We start from the raw sequence: 21,783 nt of genomic DNA, 5'->3' as shown, positions 1-21,783 counted from the left end.
CCTGTGCAAATCAGCCGTTGGCCTAAAAATCCCAACCCATGTGTGCTTCTTGAATCTGTTGTTATCAAACATCATTCCCAGCCCCTTCATCTTTCTTGCAGCTGTTTCCTGAGTGCTCTTCTGTTTATCAACAGCCTTCCTGAGTGGCAGTCAACAAAGCTGCACTTGCTGTGTCTGGGGTGGATGTGACTCTGCAATGGAGCAGTGACAGCACTCGCTGCCTGTCCCAGTGCTGAGAGCCCATTTCCCCACAGCTCTGTGCTGGCACCTCCTGAAGTTTGGGCTTCTTGCTCTCAGCCTAACCACCCTTCCAAAGGGACTGCTTTCACTCAGATCTATGCTCTTAGACACTAAAACATTCCAACTTGCCAAGCAAGCCACAATACTCCAGCAGTGAGCTCTGCTCTCCTCATTTACTAAAAGCCATAGCATTGGGATGGCGTTGTTGATTGTGTCCTCCCTTGTTGCTAACAATTTATTAAAGAAAACAGAGCTGAAATGCCTGAGGAATTCCTTCAGAATCATACTTAGTAAAATATCCCCACTTCTGTTGTGTGACTTGTTGTATAGCTAGGTTTAATTCATTTAATGTGTCCTGGTAAATCTCAGCTGCCATAGTTCCCTGATCAGCATGTCACATAATATCAGTGAAGTGTGCAAGAGTCCAGTCCAGTGACACTGATACCTTTCAACAGGCAAGGAAACTTTTGATCCATTTAAAATTAAAATCAGATTAATTTAGCAAGTTCTACCTTCTGATAAACACTTTTTTGTTGGTACTAATTATATGATCCGCCTGTTTTTCTATTAATCAAGTCAGCCCTTATACTATTTTACTCAGGACTGATGCCTGGCTGGCAGACCAGCATTTCTGTTTAAAATATTGGCACAACATGAGCATCCTTCCAGGCTCCTAGAAGTTCTCTCTGTGAACAGTTATCAGCAAGTCCTGTGTCAGCAGATCACAGCACCCTCATCCAGCTTTTTTACAGCCTGTAAAGTTCTGTCTAGGCCTCCTTAGCTTCAGCCTGCAGCCTGGCCTACTGCTGACAGCTCTATCCCATTAGTTAATGAGGAGGCAGTATGCTGTCAGCACTGCTCTTATGTTAAAACTGACTGGAAAACAAAAATATTGCTTACAGAATATTCTGTGTCCTTTGATTTGCTATCAACTTTTTTTATTTTTATATTCCAAGTTATCAAAATTTGTATCTCTTGTGGTAATAGCCATCTTTCTCAGTAGATGGCTGCCTACTCTGTTACTGTTCTCTAACTCTCCTCTTGACCAATTGGACTCATGATTGTCTCAGCTTTGTGAAACAGTCCCTGTTACAACACCAAGCACTCAGCAGCTATATTCTGTTTGCATACAACAAAGATGACTCCAGTGAAAGCACACCTACATGAACCACAACCAACATTTGGTTCTGTGGTCAGTTCCCTCTGGTGTCAAAAATGAAGCTAATTTAAAGCTTCTCTTATTAGGATACAGAATTATTGGCACTAAGAAATAGAAACTGCTAATAATGTCCAGAGTTGCAGGTAACTTTGTAATTGGCAGCACACATCCCTTTACTTGGTATCTCATTTTTTTTCCTTTCCCTTATCTCTCCATTCCATAAGAGGTAAGTTCAAGTGTATCAACCCCTTACCCTATGCTACTTTACCTAGGCAGTGCACTGAGAACCTCATTCTTTCTCTTTCCTTTTAAGACAAGAATGATCTGAGAATAATTTGGATGTTCTTTCTCAAATTGCTCTTAAATTCCTTGATCCTGGCTCCATTCAAACTGTGATCCCTTCAAAGCACCTCACTAGTACCTGCAGCCACTGCTACCTTGGGTAGAAACCTAGCTCAGCTTTCTAAATTTGGAGTAGCACTTTGGCTTTGAAGAACAACTGCCTTTCATTTTCTTCCTTTTCTTTTTTTTTTAATTTTAATGCCCATGGCATAGAATTTGCTGTGATTAACAAAGAGCTCTTTGCAGATGTTCTTGATCTCTTTACAAGCTGGGCAGGGCAACACACCAGTGAAGAAACCCCTGCATGTTCTGTTCTGTTTGATCAAGTGAATCAGTCCCCAGTGTGGACTGCAGAGTTTGAATCTCCTGAACTAAGTGTAGAACTACTGGGAACAGCTGCTGGTTCCTTCCATCCTCTCTACCTGGTTGTCAAATGCTGTCCCCCAGAATTGTAGGCAGCCATTCAGTCCCAGGGTGTAACTGCTGGTGGTCTAGGAGGCTGCATTCCCAATACCCTATTGTAAACCAAATGGCTTCACTGAAAATGCTGAAAAAGCATGAAAATTACTACGTGTGAAATAAAATAATCTCCTCTTCAGAAAGCTCAGACTGACCCTTTGGGTGATGAAGTTTTAGATGTATTTTGTTTAACTGAAAATGCTTGTCTGCTTAGAACCCTATAAATTCAAGTAACCCTGATGATGTACTGCCATAAAGCACATGATGTTTTGGGACTGGGCTTGCAATTTTCATGACAATGTCTGGGGCTATTGATGCTCAGTCCTATTTAGAGCTGCTAGGATTAATCCAGAATTTTCCAAGTTGCCTGAGGAAATTTGGTCTGGAAATGAGTTAAGACAACTCGATTGAACAAACCACACAGTTGGAGCTGTACAGTTCCAGCCTGCTCCACACTGTGGGACTGCATCTTTTACCTGTCCTCACATGGGCAAAGCAGAGAATGGAACCATTTCTGTTCATGTTTCTGCATCCCCTTCTCATGGCTTGAACCCTTTTGTAAGATGCCAGGAAGCTGTTTATGAATTGGTGACTGCTGGGTCTGCCCTTATTGTTTTAGGATTCCTCTGCTCCCACATGGATCTGGCAGTCTCTTCCTAAAATGCTGGGGTAGTGCAAGAATGCTATTTCTGGAGCTATCCATTCCACACTGGGTTCTTAAACACCAGTTAATCAGACCTCAAGTATTTGCAGTTCTGAGTAGTGGGGCTAAAGGCAAAGATGCATCTTATCATCTGCACAATCCGACTGCTCCAGTGGGCAGAGGCAGAAGTTCAGAGTCTACATCCTTCATTCAAACAGAACAAAACCTGCCAAAAATGTGGCACACTAGTAATTGTAGTCCCTGCTGGGACTTGAGGTGACACCACAAACTCCATTTATTTGGAGCATTAGGATTCCTCTGAGTATAATGAAGGCAAGGACTTCTAGAAATGGATCATGGCACTCAACAAATCTGAACATCAAAGGCCATTTACTGAGACATCACACAGGGCAGTGGCAGTGTTGCAGTGTTTGCCTTCTGTACCAACTGCCTCTGGGAGTGGAGAGAACAGGGCTGTTTGGAGTGCTTGGGTTGGTTTTTTTTGGGTTTTTTTTGTTTTGTGTGGGACTTTTTTGGTTTTGTCCCCTTTAATTTGGCTTTGGTTGGCATGAGCTATTCTATGCAAGGCAGACTGGAACATTATACAAATGTTGTAACTGAAAGAGTCACAAACAAATATTCCAGCATTTATGTAGGATTGTAGTGGAGGGTGAGAGCAGCTGCTGGTATTGTTTCAAAAGCTAAATGTTTTCATGGAAATACAGCTTCTTCTGCATCCAATTTATCTTTTCAGGCACAACAATGTGAGGATCAGAAAACAACTGGGCCTGGGGATGCCAGCTTATTTTCATTGATTTTTCTTTTGATTCACTGTTTTGCCTCCATGTTTCTGTTGAATTCAATGAAATAAAACACTGCTACACTTTCAATATTAAGTCTCATTTGGCTTCTGGGAGATTTTCAAACTTTTGTGCTGTATCTTCTTTGTTTAATGAAATTTTTCTGGAGGTGCCATGGTCAGTGTCCAGAGCCCTCCTCAGTGAGATGTGTCATATGTGAATGTGAAGGGAAATGGATGATGACCAGAAGGTTTTTCACATCAATGAGCACTGGATGCATTAAATAAGATCCAGAGGATGGTCTCCAGAGGTAGTTTAGAGTACAGAGCCTGTCTGAGAGAGTGACTGCTGGAAAACATGGAGATATGTGCTAATGTATATCCCCCTTCACTGCCTTGGGAGAGCTGTTTGATCCTTGTCTCCCTGGTACAGCATCTCACAAGAAACCTCTGAGCTGGATGAGCTTGTAAATGCTAGTGTGTAATATCAAGTGTCAGTTACACAGGTTAATTCAGCTGAGAAATTTGTGAAGAAAAAAGAAGCCATGGTATAACCATGGGCATGATGGGGATGCAGGTGTGCAATTGCAGGGTTGTGATTCTTGTTCTGCAGAGCTGCAATCTGTTTGAAGCCCAAGAATGCACAGTGCTACAGACAGTTGTGTCATTGTCCTGTGTTTTGCCCTCTTAGCCTTGATGACCACCTGATGATGTGACTTTTCATGGAATTTCATCAGTTTGAGGCTCATATCTGGGTAACCCAAAATCTGGGGTTTGTGATCCTGTAGTGTGGCATTCTGTGTAGCTCTATTTTTCTTAAGTGAGAAGCTGTGTGTCTCTGTGTGTCTGTGTTTGAGTCCTGATTTTAAATCAGATAAAGCAAAACAGGAAAAGGACAATAATAGCATTGAGTCATAATTATTTACAGTTGAACATGTTAGACTGTTCAACTGCATGCAGTTACTGCTCCTGATAATGGTAGGGGCTACACTGGTGTACATTTTGGCAAAGCATTACTTCAGGGAGACTCCAGCCCTTTGAGAGTTCTGGTTTAGAGATTGTTGTGACTTTCTGAAGACAAAAAAGTGAGGGTTTTTCCAAGATTTTACGAACTGAAGAAGAAAACTGGGTTTGAAACAAGCTAGGCTATTTCCATTATTTCCAAAAGGACAATGTGATGTTCTCATGATGGTCCAGTTCCTCTGCCTCCAGTAACTGCTTAAACTGGGTAAGGTCCAGCCTGGTTTTCAATCATCTGGGATTTTCTTCCACAGGTGGTCCAGCTCCCCACCCTTCTCTGCAAACAGCCATGTTCCCTTGGGAGAGAAGGTGGGAGTCTGCTCATAACCCTCCTGCAGGCCAGGAACAGCCCCTGGGTCAGCTGCTGGACTGTGTCACTGAAGTTAATATTGGCACTGGCAATGTGGGTTTGTTTCCTCAAAGATAAGTTCTGTTGTCAAACAGAAGCACTTCTGCCCATACTGACCCTCTCTAGAACTCTGGAGATGAGGAAAAATCAATAAGTGCAGACCAGGATAAACTAAAATAAACATTTTCAAGCTTTTACAATACTAACAAAATACTGAAAGGAAGAAAATAATCCCTGAAAGGATACGCTCTGTTGACTGCCCTGGGGGAGAGCAGGGCTACTGACAAGTGACTCTGTTCTTTCCTCACTGAATATGCAGCCTGCAAGTTCCCTGAGCACAGGACTAGTGCCTGGTTTGCTTTGGTCTCACCCAGACATTGGGTTTGTGGCACTGGCATGAGACAGGGATGGGGTATGGGCTGAGAGGCTCTCAGAGACCAGCAAGGCTGCAAATTCTACCAGTCCTACTAAGTTCACTTGATTCTGCAGGAACTGGCCAGGGCTCATGCTGGAGCAGGGATGACATGCCTAATGTGGAAGGAGATGGAAGATGAGCTAGCTGAGCTCAGACTTGCTTTTCAATGTATCCACAAACCTCTCGGTAGAGATCCCAGTATGAAGGAGACTCCTAGCTTTCAGACAAAACAAAGTATCCCAGTGCCAGGAGGATGCTGTCCACCTTTGTCACCTGGGATATGTGGACACTCCTGCTGTGCAGTCACCATTTCAAGACTGGGTTGTTGCCATGTGCTTTCCTAGGGCTGTGCTCAGATCAATCTAATGACTGAGGTAGGTGCAGAAAATGTGTGCTTGGTAAGCAGAGTGAGAACTGGTATCTTCAGGGCTAGGACTTCAACACACCTAGCCTGAGCTCCTGTATCATCAAATTACAGCCCATTCTCTCTGCAGGGAGTGCAAGGGCTCATCTTGAATTCAATAATGCACTTTCTAGAAAGGCAATCAAACCTGGATCAGAGGACAGAAAGGGATAGATAATACACTCCTTCTTTAGTATTTTGTTCCAGAGGATAATCACTGTAACAAATATGAACCAGATGATTCATTAGAATTTTTCTAACTCCAGCTCTCAGCATTGTTCTGGTTCTTGCAATGCCTTTCCCCCCTTGATTAGAGCTCTTAAAACTGGTGTTTTTCTCCCCATGTTAGAACTTGCACAGTGTAATCAACCTGCCTCTCAATACCCTGTAACAGCCAAGCCCAGCAATGTTTCTGAGCTAGAATCTGTGCTGTTCCTCTTAAAAGCAGTTCAGTTATATGATTCATCCTGCCAGTAAAGACCATTCTATTACACTTTTTCCAGTTCCCTCTGCTTTCTCTTTACATAAATCTCATGACATGGATGCACTGTGTTTGTCTGTGAGTTTTCCATGTACAATGGAAGGTGTCAGGGTTGACTGCAACACTCTGTGTGTCCACATAACTCACTGCCCACCCAATGTCTTTGTGCTGTATCTGTGGTTGTCTCTGAGCTGAAACTTCTCCCTACATCAGGAATAAAAGGATGCTCTTGCATGCTCCTTCAGCTTGGTCCTGCATTGCTCCATGTTCAATGGCCAGCAGAAGTCTGCCTGATATGTTGACCTTTAATCATAAGTTGGTGTTTGGGATGATTTTTTCTTTTCTTGGGGATTTGCTGGATTGAGGAGATTTGGAGAAGTCACTCCCTAGTCTTTTTTAGGCAGTTATTGTAATGTGCATCAATCCACCATGGCTCCAGTGTTAGCTGTGTTTGTGTGCTTGATACTGGTTAAATTAAAAGAAAAAATGAAACACCTGTTCCTTAAGAAAACTGTGCTTTCTTAGCTGCTTTCAGGAGAGCCATCTGACTCAAGAGAGTCTGGTCTTTAATTTTACCCTACCTTTTAATCTCATTGACATTTTCTGAACATTGTTTTCTGTATGCAGAGCCTGGGGTAGACCAAGCAGTGAGAAAATAGACTGTGAGAGTCTAATAGCAGAGAGTAGAATAGACTGTGGAGCAGACCTTTTGTATCTGAGGGCTCCTGGACACTTTGGCTGCTCTCTGTGGGACTCCTTGAAGTGGCACTTCAGCTGTGTTTAGTGCCTGAAAAGTTAAAAAACCCATGAGTTTTGCCTCCACTGCTGAGCAGGCCAAGTGGTCCTTGTGAAGCCATTTCATTTCTTTTTTCCTTTTTCTTATTTTCTTCCTTTTCCTTTTTTCTTTCTTTTTCTTCTTTTCACTTCTACCATTTTCTGTTGGTTTGGTGTTTGTTTGGTTTGTTTTTGTGTTTCCTTTTGGACTATATAACATGTGAGCACTGTGACTTAACCAAATTAGGTACACCACTAGAATTCTGAAATTAGTGGGGGCATGAATAAGCACTTTTGTCAAAATAACTGTTCCCATATACATCTGAACTGCAGATGCTGCTATGGAGCAAAAAACTACTCCCTAGACTTCAATAAGTCAACCTGAACATTATCATTAAACCAGATATGTTGTTTCTGTTTTGGAAATGAACTCTGGAACATCTGTGCAGACCCATTCCCAACGTTAAGTTGTCACCTCTCACAGTCTGGGAGTGTCACCCATCACCGGAAATGGTGTTTGCTCCTTTCTCAGCGGTGTTGCACAAACAGCCCTGAATTGCAGGTGACTCACCAAAAGTGCCCTTTTCTCTGGTAGCATCCTGAGGGTCACGTTGGTGGTATCTCCCCAGATTTCTGGCATAGTCTGAATCTGGTGTCATTGGTGGGCAGGGTGTGACACAGCCAGCTATGCTGAGCACACACACACACACACACACACACACACACACACACACACGGGCTGTGCTGCAAGCAGCTCTGAGTTCCTCAGAGAATGGCAGGGGAGGTTGTTTAAATACCCGTGAGACAAAGGCTTTAATCACAACACATTTTCTTAGGTAATATCAACAAACTGAGAGAAATGTGAAATTGTAACATGCTGGTTTTGGACATGTGTTGGTTCTCCAGCAGCCTTTTTATTTCTCTGGTTTTAGTTACCTTTTGTAGTTTTATGACAGGTATGACAGGCTGGAGCCACTCTGCTTGTGAACACTTTTATCTCTTTGAAGATTCTCCTTTTGAAATGAAATGTTTCTTGGCCGTTCTTAGCTCAAAGGTGGAACTTTATAGGGAGCGGGATGGAACTGTTTGCAGTGGGGGGAACTCCAGAGCAATTTTACTTCCTTTGAAGATGTGTGTTGTTCCTGAAGCTACTTTTGTGCAGTAGGAAAATCATCTGGGGCCAAGCAGGAAGTTGTGAGCTCTGTGGCACATCCCAGCGAGCCCTCGCCCTGCATTGCACTGTCCCTTCCCTGCCCAGGAGACAGCTCTGGGCACTCAGGATAGGCAAGGAGAATTTTGGACAGATTTATTCTTAAAATCTACATCTGAGGGTGGGCCTGCACGGCCCACATGGAGTTCATTGTTGGGTACAAGCCAGTAGTGCTGGAGCCATTGGTTTTGTTTGGTGGGTTTGTTTTTCTTCCAGCTACCTCCACACTTCCACCTGTATGTTAGAAGCTCGTTGTGCAGTGCTGAAGGATAACAAAGGTAGATAAAGGAAATTCATTACATGACCCAATGCTCTGGTGATGCTGGGTAGGTAAGACCCGGTCTCTCCCGGGCTGAGGTGAGCTGAGGGAGAATCCCCTCACAGCCGGGCTGAGGGATCACCTGAGGGGCACAGAGGGAAAACCTCCTCATGCCCGGGCTGGGCTGGGCTGAGGGGGGATCCCCTCAGGGCCGAGCTGAGCTTTCTGAGGAACCGCCCGGTCTGAGGCGGGCTGAGGGAGGACCCGCTCCTGGCTAGGCTGAGGGATTCCCTCAGGGCACCTGGGGGGTGCTGAAGGGGACACCTTCAGGGCCACACTGAAAACAGAGGAGGCGCCGACCTAAAGCGCCTGCCGGACCCCTCGGGTCCGGTCTGAGGACGGATGAGGAGGAACCCCGAGGCGGGCTGAGGGGACACCCCTACGGGCTGGTCCCTGGACGGCTGAAGGGCCGGTGCAGAGCACGGCTGAGGCAGCACCTGCTAGGGCCGGTTCGAGGGCGGCTGAGGCGCCGCCCTGCTGCGCCGCCCCGGGCCGGCCGCACGGACCCCTCGGGGCCGCTGGGGCGGGGCGCGCACGGCAGCCGAGCCGGGGCGGGGCGCGGGGCAGGGGCGGAGCCTCCCGCCCCGCCGGGCTCAGCCCCTCTCGGGCTGTCACTGCCGGCCTGTCCCGGGGAGGCTCAGGGCGATCGCGGGATGCGGCGCTGAGCGCGCTCCGGTCGCTCTCTCCGTCCGTCCGTCCGTCCGTCTGTCTGTCGGTCTCCCCGCCCGGGCTCCCGCACGCCGAGATTCCCTCCCGCAGCCCATGATGTGCCTGGAAAGCGACGGCTCCTCCGGCAGCAGCCCGGTCTGCGGCGGGCGGCTCCGATCTGGCGACGAGGAGGAGGAGGAGGACGGCGAGCGGGGCTGCTGCGGCCGGGGTGCCGAGGGTGAGGTGCAGACCCTGTCGGGCAGGATGAACCCCCCGGCGGCCGGCAAGCACCTCGACCGCCCCGCCGCCCTCCGCAAGGCGCCGACCCTCGGCCGGGCCCGGGTAGCGGCCGCCGGCATCCTCAGCGTGGGCAACGTGCTCAACTACCTGGACCGGTACACCGTGGCAGGTGAGCGCACCCCGCGGCTGTGAGGGCATCCCCCGCTGCCCGGGGACAGCCCTTCCCGGGCACGGTGCAGCCGCCGCCGTCCCCGGGGTTGTCGCGGGCTCGGGTCAGCGGGGCTCGCCCGCCGAGCCGGGGCTGGAGAGGAGGGATGGCGTGAGGGATGCGGCGCGGCCGGTGCCCATTGTGCGGCCCCTCCGGTATTGTTCTCTAGTTTGTGTGAATTTTATCGAAAATAAGAGGAGCGCCCTTTGTTTGTGTGGGCTCGATGAAATGGAATCGGCGCTCGCTGGGATTCGGGAAGGAGCGGTGCCCGCAGCGCGGTGCGAGCGGAGGGCGCTCGGCGAGGCTCGGGGTGATGGCAGACGCGTTATCGATCCCGGCACAGGGCGAGCGCTGCGGGCGACAGGTGCAGCTGCGGCCGGGGAGACACGCACAGCCTGCTGCCGCACGGGGGGAGCCGGGCGAGCGGGGTGTCCTTGGGTGAGAATCGCAGCGAAGCAAATCCCCTTTGCTTTGTCTCTGCGGAGCGCGTCCAGCCTGGAGCAGCCGGCTGCCCTTCAGCCCTGTGCCAAGGAGGGTCCCTTCCCTGCAGAACTCCCGAGCGGGTGACAGCAGAGCTGGCAGGAGCGGCTAGGCAGCTGCAATGCACTTTGCAAAGCTCGGTTTTCTTAAGGTAAACACTCAAAATGATGCGCTGGTGGGTGTGTGACCAGCCGTAGTGTGTGAGCCACTATGCTCCTCAGTACTTACTACTACGGTGAAGCTCAGCTCCAAAGCAAATGCCTGTTTGGATGTTTACTGTGCCATCCCTAGAGAAGACTCCTTGTTTATTCTTGTCAGGCAATAACAGCAGGGAAGAAGATCATCACTGAACTTTTTCTAATTAGAAATGAAGTAGGCTTGTTGGTAATCAACTGTCTCATGTCATTAGAATATAATACATATTCTCTGTTTGGCAATACTGATAATTTTATCTTCAGAGCTTACAAAGGGGTTTGTGCATGTATAAATTTTTCTCTATGCATATATATGTTTTAATCACCAGGACTCAATGTGGTGTTAAGCAAATCCAATATTTGTTTATACTACATTAAAATAATATATGTTTGTAGGGCAGTGATAGAGAGCAAGGGACATAAATCTAAGTCACTGTTGTTAGAATAAATTGGCCAGGTTGTATTTATTTTGTCTGGAGTAGGGAGATGGGGAGGATTAGAAGGATAATTTAGCTGGCACCATTGTGGCTTTTTTGTTTTTCTTTTTAGATGTGGCTTGTTCCTTCAGGAAATGTAAAGGCCAGTATTGGAAGATATTAAGTACTCAGCTGGTAGTCAGTCTGTTACAGAAGGAAGCTGGAAGATAGAAGGTTAACCTGTTATTATTGAAGGAAATTGTAGTGTGCTCCTTTGCCCTCAAATAGGGACCTCTCTAAGTGGAGTTTTTCTACAAAGCACCTTTAATGCATGGCAAGTTTCCTTTTTAGGAAGCTATTCCCCCCATCATGCATTCTTTAAAAAAAACCAACAAAATCACATCTAGTTCACCTATTTGCTCTAGCACTTCCACTGAGACCTTTGCCATCTGATTTTTCTGCCTGCAAGAACTGAAAGCATCTTCTTTTCTGGAAAGGCTGGAGAGTGCCTGACCAAGCAGAAGATAAAAATGCCTTCTTGCTGTAATGTGGCATTGCCAAACCCAGTGCTGTGATTGCTGGTATTCCTAGGACAAGCTGTGGTATTACTGTGCTCAGTAACTGCCCTGTGGAACTTATCTATTAACATGCAGCTTGATATCAAAGGTTTAAGATCTCAGACATCAGACTTGCCTTTGGGGACAGAATCAAACTTTGCATGGGCTTTTTGTCTTCTGTCAATTGGTATTTACTTTTCAAACTGGTGTAATATAAAGTGCTAATCTAAAACATGAAATAATTTAAATCCAGTGTAATGGAAGAGTTGTGGTAATAAAAATTATATGTTTTGAGCTCAAAACTGTCTTGATTATAAAGTCTTCTCTAAAAGTAATCTTTACTTTTGTATTTTGAGTCTTAGTGCATACCACATGCTTATGTGATGTGCACTTGCAGATGAATCAAGCTAGCACTTTGAATATGCAGCTCATGTCTCAAGACAGGTAATAATTAGTAAATACAACTCTCCAGACCTTCAAAGTACATTTCAAATATGAATTGTTGCAGCAACCTAATAAGGGATTTTAACACCAGCTACGTTATGGCAGGGGAAGTAGCATCAGAAGTTATGATTTACCTAAGGCCAGTGGACTGTTGTGAGAACTGGAATTAATTTCTGGTTCCAGCTCTATTTGGAACAAGTGTTAGAAGAGCAGCAGTTCCAATGGAAACTGGTTCCTGAGGATTTGTCTCCAGGGTGATCCCTGCTGTGGATTCTCTGATGTCAAATAAGTTGACCTTTGTCATTAGCCTTTCTCTTCTTGTCTTATAAGAGTCTTGCATCTACCCAACCATTTTTTTAATATGAAAGTGTTGGAAGCTTTGGGACTTCTTCCTGCTGTCAGATTTAGTCAAAGGCAGGTCAGTGGCCTCAAAAGCAATTAGCAGGCAGCTGACAGACAGACATAAGCAAACAGAGTATCCAGCAGTATGGGCACAATACTCACAATACTCCAAGTACATCTTCTGTCTTACTTGAGAACTTAGTTGCAATCATTTTGGTTGGTCAAAAAGTATAAGAAAAAGCAAGTATATATTTAGTGTATATATATATATATATATATAAACCATAAACATACAAAGTATATGCAAGTATGTATTTATTTACTGGGAAAAAATCATATACAGAGTTATTTCCAGTTGTAATTTCCTGAGTATTTTCCACTATTTTCTAACATAGCCTCACAGAAACTGGATAATATGTATCCAGTCAATGTAAGAGCATCTTATGTAATAGAAAGAACTAGGCTGACCTGTCCTATAGCACATCTTGCCCTTAAAAGTAAAAGCTTTTGCATTGCTACAAAGCAAACAGCAAATGTGTTGTTTCTTGGTGTTTACACTCTGGAAACATAAACATTGTGTGTAACGAGTTTGTTTTGGATAATCTTCTTTTTTTTCAAGTGCAACACACAAGGAAGTAGCTGCCTGTTTTCCTGGTTTTGGTTTAATGACTTCCCAGAATGGACTAAATGAGTTTATGATGGGATTTGCCTTTTTGGTATCTGGGACAGAGCTGGAGTGCAGTTTCCAAGATACAGGGCATACACAGCATCACACCTGACACTGTTTGCTGCTTTTTTGGGAGTACATGATGAAAATGGGCCTCCACTGAGGACTGGCCTGTTTCTTAAGGTTTCAGAATAAGTTTCTTCCAGTACTTAAAAATAAAGAGTCTGCACAGCAGTAGTGTGTATTTCAAGAAGGTTTACAAAGAGTTGGAAATTTCCAGTGTGTGTGGAGTATGTTGGAACGTACTGATGTTTGGGAGAAGCTGTCCCAGACAAAAAGTGCCAGTGCCTCTGCTGTGGCTCTTGTAAAGGAAAGATTGAAAACTCAATCAGTGCTGAGCATTAACAACTTGAAGGGAAATGATCCTCTGCAATTTTCTTAATAGGTTTTTGACCATACTGATAACAGCTGCCTGTGGAGAAAGCATTCTTTCAAAAGCTGTGATATTTCACTGCTATTAGGATAGCAAACAAGGAGAAAACAAAAATAATGAAACCATTGCAGATTTCCTGTGAAACTGCAGGATTTCAGCCATCCCATGATGCCAGGACATATCTTCTTCCTTAATGAAGTTTTGGGAAAAGTCATCTTGCCTTCAGAAGCTTGGAATGTGGTTTCACAATTATACCATGGGTGACCTTTTACTGTGCCTGCTGTTGATGGAAATAGTCTTGCTTCATTAGGGTGTCACCTCCACCTTCTAATTCAGATGCTACTTCCTGGCATTTCTGTAGCGCTTTAATTTAAAGGTAACGATTTAATTAAGCTGGAGAACTACCCAGCAAAGTAAATGAGTCTCACTATCCCACTAGAGAAGGGGAAACCAAGTTGCAGAATGTTGGTGATTTGCCTGTGGTAATGGAGTCAGAGGCAGAGCCTTGCCTGGTATCAGCTCATCCTTGAGGTTCTCCATCCCTGTCACACAGTATGTCACAGACTTTGGTCTGCTGGATTTGTCCTTTAAATGTCTGCAACTTGCTAATAACTGTATTTGTGTTAATTAGCCTCTCATTACAACACATAGTTGCAAATCAAATGCCATTCTTTGAAGATACACACATGCAAATGATCGCTGAAAGTTGAAAGTCGAGTTTACAACTATGCAGTACAGACTGCAGCTGAAGGGTTAGGAAGGGTTCAGCACTAACTCTCAAGTGCAAAAGCATTCAACAGGTTGTGAGCCAAAACTGCTTCTTTTTATTGTGAGCTCACATTTCTGATAGTAACATAGTGCCCCACTGAGTGTTTCTCAGTGAATGCAGTCAGGGAATTCACATGGAATGGGATAAAAGAGCCCCTTCTCCCCTTGTAACAGGACTGTGCTCAGTGCTCATAGCTTCAGGGAGGGAAGTATTGAGAGGCAGTGCAAGCACCCAGGACTCAGCTCTGGAAGGGCTACAATGCTGGGAAATATTAGAAAATGATACTGACAGAATACACTTGAGGCAGCAGTGCTGCCAGCTCACACTTGTGAGGGTGTGAGAAAGGATGACAGTGCTGTACTTGGGCAGCAGGGACCTGCTACTGACTCAAATCCAACTACTCCTGCTTTGGGAGCAGAAATTAGACTTGAACCTCATGCACTTCAAAAGCAGGAGACAGAAAGTGCTCTGCAGCACAGTGATGGGGACTGTGCCACAGCATCTTGTTCTTAGTGTTGTTTTCCCTGTGTGCTGGGCTGTATTGCAAAGGCTGCTGCTTCCTGTTTGCTGATTCTTATGCAAGCTGGCAGGATTTGTTCCAGAGTATTTTACATTTCAAGTGAAGTCTTATTATGTTTAATCATAGTATTTTTTTCTTCCTTGTGCTGTAGGTTTGCCAGATACTAACTATCTTTGTTATTATGTGCAGATTTTCCTGTTTGACTCTGAGATCCTCTTTCATGCATGTTGATTAATTTTATCCCCAAAGCATCCAAGGCATCACAGCCAGAGAATGTGGCCTTTATTACATGGAGTTAATATACTCATAAATATTGAGTGTGTTCTTAAGAATAATGTAATGATCTTACCAGTCCCTTGATCTCTGTGACTGTCAACACCAGCAGCTCTGTGATAAAGCTTCTCTGGTCAAAAGTGTGGGAAATCTGGAATCATTCCTTCAGACTTTTCAAATACCACACCAAGCTGCAAGAGGGTTAAATTCTAATAAATTGGACTAACTGAGAACATTTACTCTTCATTTTTTCTGGTACACTGTGCATGAGAAGCAAATGAGCTACTGATGACGTTGCATGATGGGTGATAAGTTAGAACAGATATTGTTAAAAACTGGTGACTTTTCCTGCAATACAAAATCCCATAAATCTTGCTTGGTATTTCAATTGCTGAGGAACTCGTGGTTGAAAGGTGTTATAATGTATCACTTACATCAAATAAGGTTTGTAAAGGTAAAGTTTGTAAACTTGAGTTTCCTTATAATCATCAGAAAAAGCTCCTGGTACCTCTTCAGGAGATTCAGTGGGAAACCATGACTTTACTTGACAGATAAAAATTAGGAACCCCAGATATCAGAACTCTTCTGAGTTGCTTGTTTGCATCATCATTGCTTGATGTGTATTACAGACCAGGACATTGTTGTGCAGCTTCTATGGAATCAGGTGGTGCCCCCAAAGTGCTTGCAGTCCACATCTCCATATCTCCAAGATAAATCAGAGAGCTGCAGGCCAAGGGTGGAGAGCCAGAGGGACACAAGAGACAGCCCTGGTCAGTGGGAGGGTCCCAGAGGATGAGCAGATGTGGCTTTTTGGTAGGCAGTATAGCCAGGGGGTGAGCAGGGAAGAAAAGGGCAGCTTTCAACAAGAGTTTACAAACAGCATCTTCCAAAAATGATGAGCTTCACAGGAGAAAGGATGAAGATGTCTGTTGGAAATGGTTACAGGAGGATGATGCCCTTCTGGCTGAGGGAGTTTTGTGGAAATTGGCAATATGGATGTAGGGTGATGAATGTTCTAGAAAAAATGTGTTTGTGCAAAATGAGTTCTGCAAAGAACCTGTGAGGTGCCTAAGGGGCCAGGGAAGTTAATGGGAGCTGAGCAAAATGGGCTTGGGCTCAGAGCCCAGAGAGGTGTAAGTGAGGTGAACAGCACCTCATGGTTTCCAGAAAAGTTTTGAGTACACATCTTGGCATGGACCTCTCCTGTAAATTGCATTTTTGGTGAGCTGGTCCGAAAATCAAGAGGCAAATCTGAGACAGGTAGGGGCAAAATAAGAGAAAGAAACCCCCAAACAAGCTGAACCAAACAACAATCCCCCAGTCATTACTACTGAGTTCTTAACTATTAGATGCCCCCTTTTGACTCTGGTGCTGTAAAACCTCTCATTGACTGGATGAGTACCCCACCTAGAACTGCTGAACTGCTGAGCACAGCAGGCACCTCATGCACGGCTTTTCTTTTCTTGACACATCTGTTTTCATTGTTATTTTGATTTTTGTCTGATGTAACCCAGCTATTTCTGTAGGGTTGCAGGGAAAGGAAGTGAAAGGGAGGGAGCACCAATATCCGTGCTCCTGGTTTTACAACAGCGTGTAAAAAATCAGGAGGATGAGAATGTGAGGGCTCCTGGCTGACTGAAGGGATGGGGAATCCTTCCCACTTGTGGTCCTGGCTTTGGGCCTGTCACAGGCAGTGGCTGAAGGTTTCTTTTGGGAGGCTCCTGAAGGAGCTGTTCAGGATGCTCTGGTGGCTCTGTCCACTCTTGATGGAGCTCTGTGTGTTTCAGGGCAGCCTCTGCACAAGGCATGGCTGGAACCATTATTTATCATGTTAGTTATCTCTCACTATATAAAATTACAGAATTCTTCTGTCAGGCTGAACCTTCTAGAGAGCAATGGAGGATGTTGTGAGAACAACATCCCACCTCTTCTGTGCTTCTGGTTTTGAGGAGATAGGTATCAACCAATCCTCCTTCTCCAGAACTGATCTCCTGCCACAACTGAAACCACAGAGCAATTTTAGCTTTAGAGAAGGGAGAGAAATACAGAAAAAAAACCAGGCTTTGTGCCTTGCCTTTCCTAAGTTCAGGCTTGAGCAATATGAACATACCAGGCTTGTGTTATTGGTGAGCAATATTATCTCCCATAGAGATTTCCTGTTTGCTTATTTTTTGGTTTTTTTTTTTGGTTGTTGCTTTTTAAAAAATGTATTTCTTATATATTTCTTATGCTTCTGCTGGTGGCCAGCAACTGCAGTAGCTGAACAGAAGAGCAGGGGGAAAAGCCCAGTGTTTATCTGGAGAATAGCTGCAGTAACAGCTTGGAGTTTGGCTGGCAGAGTGAGAGAACCCCATGCTGGAATGAAAATCCTTTCAGCCTTGGCATGTGATGATTTTTTTGTTTAATTTTTTTATTTTAAGGCTGCGCTGAACCAAAACTGCAGTAATCCATCTTACTCCTTGTTCAGGCTTCTGCCAATAATTATGTAAATAACAGATCACAGTTAATTATTTGTTTCATAGCTTCCTATTTTCCCTATTTGTATTAGTAACATATCATTATTGTCTTAGAATACAGCTCTGTGTTCTTGGCAGCAGAAAACAACAAAAATGGGTGAAGTGACAGTGGCAGCAGGACTGGTGTCTGTGTGAAGTGTGCAGGGCCTGAGTGAAACCTGCCTGAAGGTTCCCCCTGATTCCCGTGGCTGTCTGGCATTTGCTGATCTGTGCTCTCTGCATATTCTCATTTCAGACAAGTGATCCCTCAGGAGGGTTTGCCAACAAAGCAGTCTGGATCTGAAAGGTGGAGGGGGGGTCTTGCCCTGCTGTGGATTTGTGATTTTCACTTCTCTCTGCCTGTCACGTTTGTATTTCATAGTTTGTGCTGTGTGGTGGTCATGACCTTGGAAGTTTTGCTTTTCCTCCTGCCTTAGGCAGCTGCTTTAGTTCAGCTTTCCTACCAGGTGGGCAGTTTGGGAAGTTCACAAATCACTGTGTGCTCTTGCTCTGTTCCTCTTCAGTGAGACTTTTCATTTCAAAATGGGAGACTATGACAGGATTTATTTTCAAAGAATTTTGCATGAGATTCTGTGTTCTCATTTTCACATTGCCTTTAGTGTTGGGTGGTTTTTTCCATCAGACTGGTGCCTGTAAACTTTGCCCCAGCCAGACCCACTGGGGCTTGGCTGTCCCAAGCTGTAGGATGTAAATAATTTGATGTGACATCAGCTGACCAAGTGCCACTGCTGCCCAGGCCTCAGTCCCTGGGCAGGCTGGTGGATGAAATGTTGTTTATGGGATGCTGAATCAGAGCTGCTGAAGCACTTTGGGCCAGGCACTAATTTTGTGCAGTTTCAGGCGTGTTCTCAGTGCTAAATAATAATTAATACAGAATTGCAACACTATTAATAAATACCAACAGTGCAAACTATGCAATAAGGAGAAATTATTTCTATTGCACTAGTGTGGCTCATAAAGAGAGGTCATTGCATTGGTGTGCTGAGTTATTAGAACTCAAATTCTGCTGCACTTATACCAGAGTTAAAACATTCCTAATAGTCTTGTTATTTCCGTCCAGCAGGCAGAAATGCTGACTAACTTTCAGGATAACAATCTTTTATATATTCAGGAAACAAAATACCCAAGGGCCACTGGTGACTGACAGCTACAGTGCTCTGATTAAAACTGACAGTTCCTGATCAGCTCTGTCTTGGATGTGTTAGTTCCTTTTCTCATGGGGAAGAGAAGACAGAGGACAAAAAATTATTTAATGTAACAGTATTAGGATATGAGACTTTTTTTTTTTCTTTGCAATTTTCCAGGAATTTATAACTCAGAAGTACCAAAGTACCTGAGTAATAGTGCTTGGAAGGGCCAACATTAATCTCTGCATGATGACTTTCCTATAACAAGGTACAGAAAATGCCAAGTGTTGGCTTCCAGTCATTGATTTTTGACTGTAAGAACAATGTGCTGATCAGTTAATATCTGGTGTTTGCCTGTTGTATTCCCAGCTGGTATTAAGACAAGGAAGATTTTTTTTTTCCCTTGAAATGGGAGGAATTGTGATGCTTGTGCTCATCTGCATTTACATACAGACTGCACAAGCAATTACTCAATCCCTAATGAAAAACCTTGAGTCACTGGTCAAGAACATGAGGTTGTTGGGACCCACAGTGAGTACATCTCCTGCTCTCCTCCCCTGCCTTTCTCTCCAACAGCATTTCTTAGTTATTGAGGAAATAACTTTATTTCCTTCACCTCTGTGTTTATTTCATCTCCTTTTTCCAGGTACAGAGATGCTGGGTGCTCAGGAGCAGTTAGCAACCCCTCCCCAGCATCTGCTGCTTTTCAGATCTGGGTGTACCTTGAACTGTACAGAGGAGCTGCAAAAGCAATAAAATTAACGAGTTCTCTTCATTACTTCATTATAGAAGGGTCTTGGCAGATCTGCTAAAGTTTAGGGTCACTTGCTATTTCCTTCATGAAACATATTTTTAAGTGGTCAAAATTTTCTCCTCTTACATGTTGGCAATTCCAGCTGTTTAAGGTGTAGTGGCAGCACTGCATGTTACTGCAAAACTTTCAAAATTTTCAGGGTTTTGGGCTGTGAATCAAGAGAGTTTCAACAGTTGCTGAAGAAAAGAGAGATAACTCATTGTTAGTTTGCATTTCATTGTGCTTTTTAAACTTCTATCTGGAAGTGGCCAAAGTTAGTAATGCTTCTGTAGTAATATTATGTTCAAAAATATGTAATGGTTTAAATGTCAAACTGCACCTTATTGCAAGCTTACATTTGCCTTTCAAGTGTGCATTTAAATCATTGCATTGCTGAAAGCCACTTAACAAGAATAAATCAGAAGTGGAGCTGATGTTTGAATAAAACCAGAAGTTATGTGAGTGGCTGGAGAGAGGTCTCTGTCTGTAAGCAGATGCAATCAAATCTGAATCAGGATTTAACAATTTTGATTTAAATATTTAGTCAAGCTCTATTATACCATCCCTTCTCATTTTCTACATGAATGGGGAATACATTCATCACCATTTAGAAACTCCTGGGCTTTGTAACCTGATGATGTTTGGTTTTATTCACTCAGACTTGTGCAATTGAAGCACAAACCACTTCAGGCCTGAGTGGGAGAGGTTTCCTGGGCCCCTGCTGCCTGCAGGGGAGCTCTGTGTGCACAGCCTGGGCCCAGCAGTGGGAGAGCCCCCCTGTCCAGGCACTCATGGATGTCCCCCTGTGGTCTCTGGCCAGGAAACAGCAGGCAGGCTCAGCCATGGAGGGGACACCACCAGTCAGGAGGTTTGTATCACTGATCTGATAATTAAGATGTTTGTAAAGTCCATTAATCACCTTTTTGGCTGGCAAGATCTCTATTTTTCAATGCTCCAGTTCTCTTGTAGATTAAAACAAATTCATGAAAGTTTTTGCTTTAATGAAGGAAGCTGCTAAAGAGAAAATTTATTATTATTATTTATTTTTTATTTTATTTTATTTCTCCACTGTTTTCAGGTGTTTCTTTTATTCTGCAGGAGCAAGCTTTTGGTGGTTTTTTTGATCAATGCCTTTGACACAATATAGAAGATCCCTGTTTGCAGCTTCCATTCAAACATGTGGACTCCAGTTGCCTCTGCTAGTATGGAGTCATCAAGACAGAAGAACTAAAATACAGATCTTAAAGTCATTCAGGAAGTTTCTATTTACAAAAAATAGGTTTATAAGTATGGCATTTCTAAAATATATCGGCTCCTTTGTAATTACACACTTTAGATATTAATACATATAATTATGAAAGTATAATTAGACTCTGGTAGGTAGTGTCATAACAATTTTAAGGTAGATTTAAAAATATCTTGTTTCTAAATATCCCAACAAGAGAAATTTTTCTTTAGTGATATTCTTGGGCTTAGTCTGGAGGACCTGATTCTATACTCTGGGTTTTTTGCTTTGGGTTTTTTTCCTTTTAACCCAGAATTCAGTAGAGACTGAATTATTCTGTCTTTTAAAGGACAGGCTCCTTCTCCTAGGCTTCTTCTGTAAGATTTCAGGGCTAGAGGGAAGCAAGAGCACGCTTTGGATAATTTTAGGTTAGAGATTATTGTTACAGAAGAGTCTCTTGGCAGTTCTTGGAAAGGCAGGCAGTGGAAGAAGCTCGGTTGGTGGGAAGCTGGAAGGAAGCAGCACCCACAAGTGTGAGGGACCAAGGGTCTCAGTGTGTGTGAGGGGTGTTCACACGGGGACTGCAGACCCTCCTGCTCCAGGATCTGGTTCTTTAGGCAGATTCCTTTCCCTTTAAATCCAGAATAGCATCTTTCCACTCCAAATTGCTCTGTGGCCTGTGGTTTGCTGAGGGGAAAGCAGTCATGCTGTGTCTCGCAGGGGCTCGTGCCGTGTCAGCTCCTGGTGCCCCTGCAATTCCCGGGCTCCTGCTCAGAGCAGCTGTGGGTGCCCAGAGCCTTCTCCTGGGTGCCCCAGGGTCCTGCTCCTGTCCTTGCTTCCCTCCCCCTGCTCTCACTTGTGTGCAATCAAATTAAGCAGCAGCAGCAGCAGCCAGAGCAGAGAAGAGCAGCTCTGTTTGAAGCTGTCCCTGCAGAATGTGCACACAGATTTCATGGCTTGCACCTGCCGTGTCTGGCTGCTGCTGTGACCTCGTGTGCCAGCAGCCTGCTCTGATAAGTGTTCCCTGTTCCTTCCACCCCAATTAATAGTTCTAAGGACACTTAATTCCTTGCCAGCCTTCTAAAGCTTGTCTTTGTCCATAAACACTGCATTATTTTGTAAGGGTCCAGTAGAGGAGTGCTTTCAGAGCACAGAATGAAAGCTAGAGCAGGCAGTGTTAGGAGGTTTCTGTTGAACACATAAAGGCAGCACTTGCTGGGCAGGGATAACTGTGTGAGGATGCTGTGTCATTGGAGCTGGAGCAGTCACTCTTGCAACACTGCTGACTTCTCTTTGAAACCCTTTGTAGGTGGGTAAC

General features: G+C 44.5%; 1 protein-coding gene across 3 annotated transcripts in view; it reads left to right on the top strand.

Annotated features, from left to right (window-relative positions):
• Positions 1-9,228: 9,228 nt before the first annotated feature.
• SPNS2 (SPNS lysolipid transporter 2, sphingosine-1-phosphate) overlaps positions 9,229-21,783 on the top strand; it is a 137,074-nt gene continuing 124,519 nt past the window's right edge. For all 3 annotated transcript variants that reach the window (XR_010442384.1, XR_010442383.1, XM_064729244.1), the window contains exon 1: positions 9,229-9,670. Coding sequence is in view for 1 of the 3 variants with exons in the window: in XM_064729244.1 (XP_064585314.1) it covers positions 9,376-9,670 (295 nt within the window). In the remaining 2 variants the exon portion in view is untranslated. The remainder of the gene's footprint in view (positions 9,671-21,783) is intronic.

The sequence above is a fragment of the Zonotrichia leucophrys genome, chromosome 19, assembly GCF_028769735.1.
Source record: "Zonotrichia leucophrys gambelii isolate GWCS_2022_RI chromosome 19, RI_Zleu_2.0, whole genome shotgun sequence".
Taxonomy (NCBI): domain Eukaryota; kingdom Metazoa; phylum Chordata; class Aves; order Passeriformes; family Passerellidae; genus Zonotrichia; species Zonotrichia leucophrys.
The sequence above is the reverse complement of the archived record's forward strand: the minus strand, read 5'-3'. Positions and strand labels throughout refer to the sequence as shown.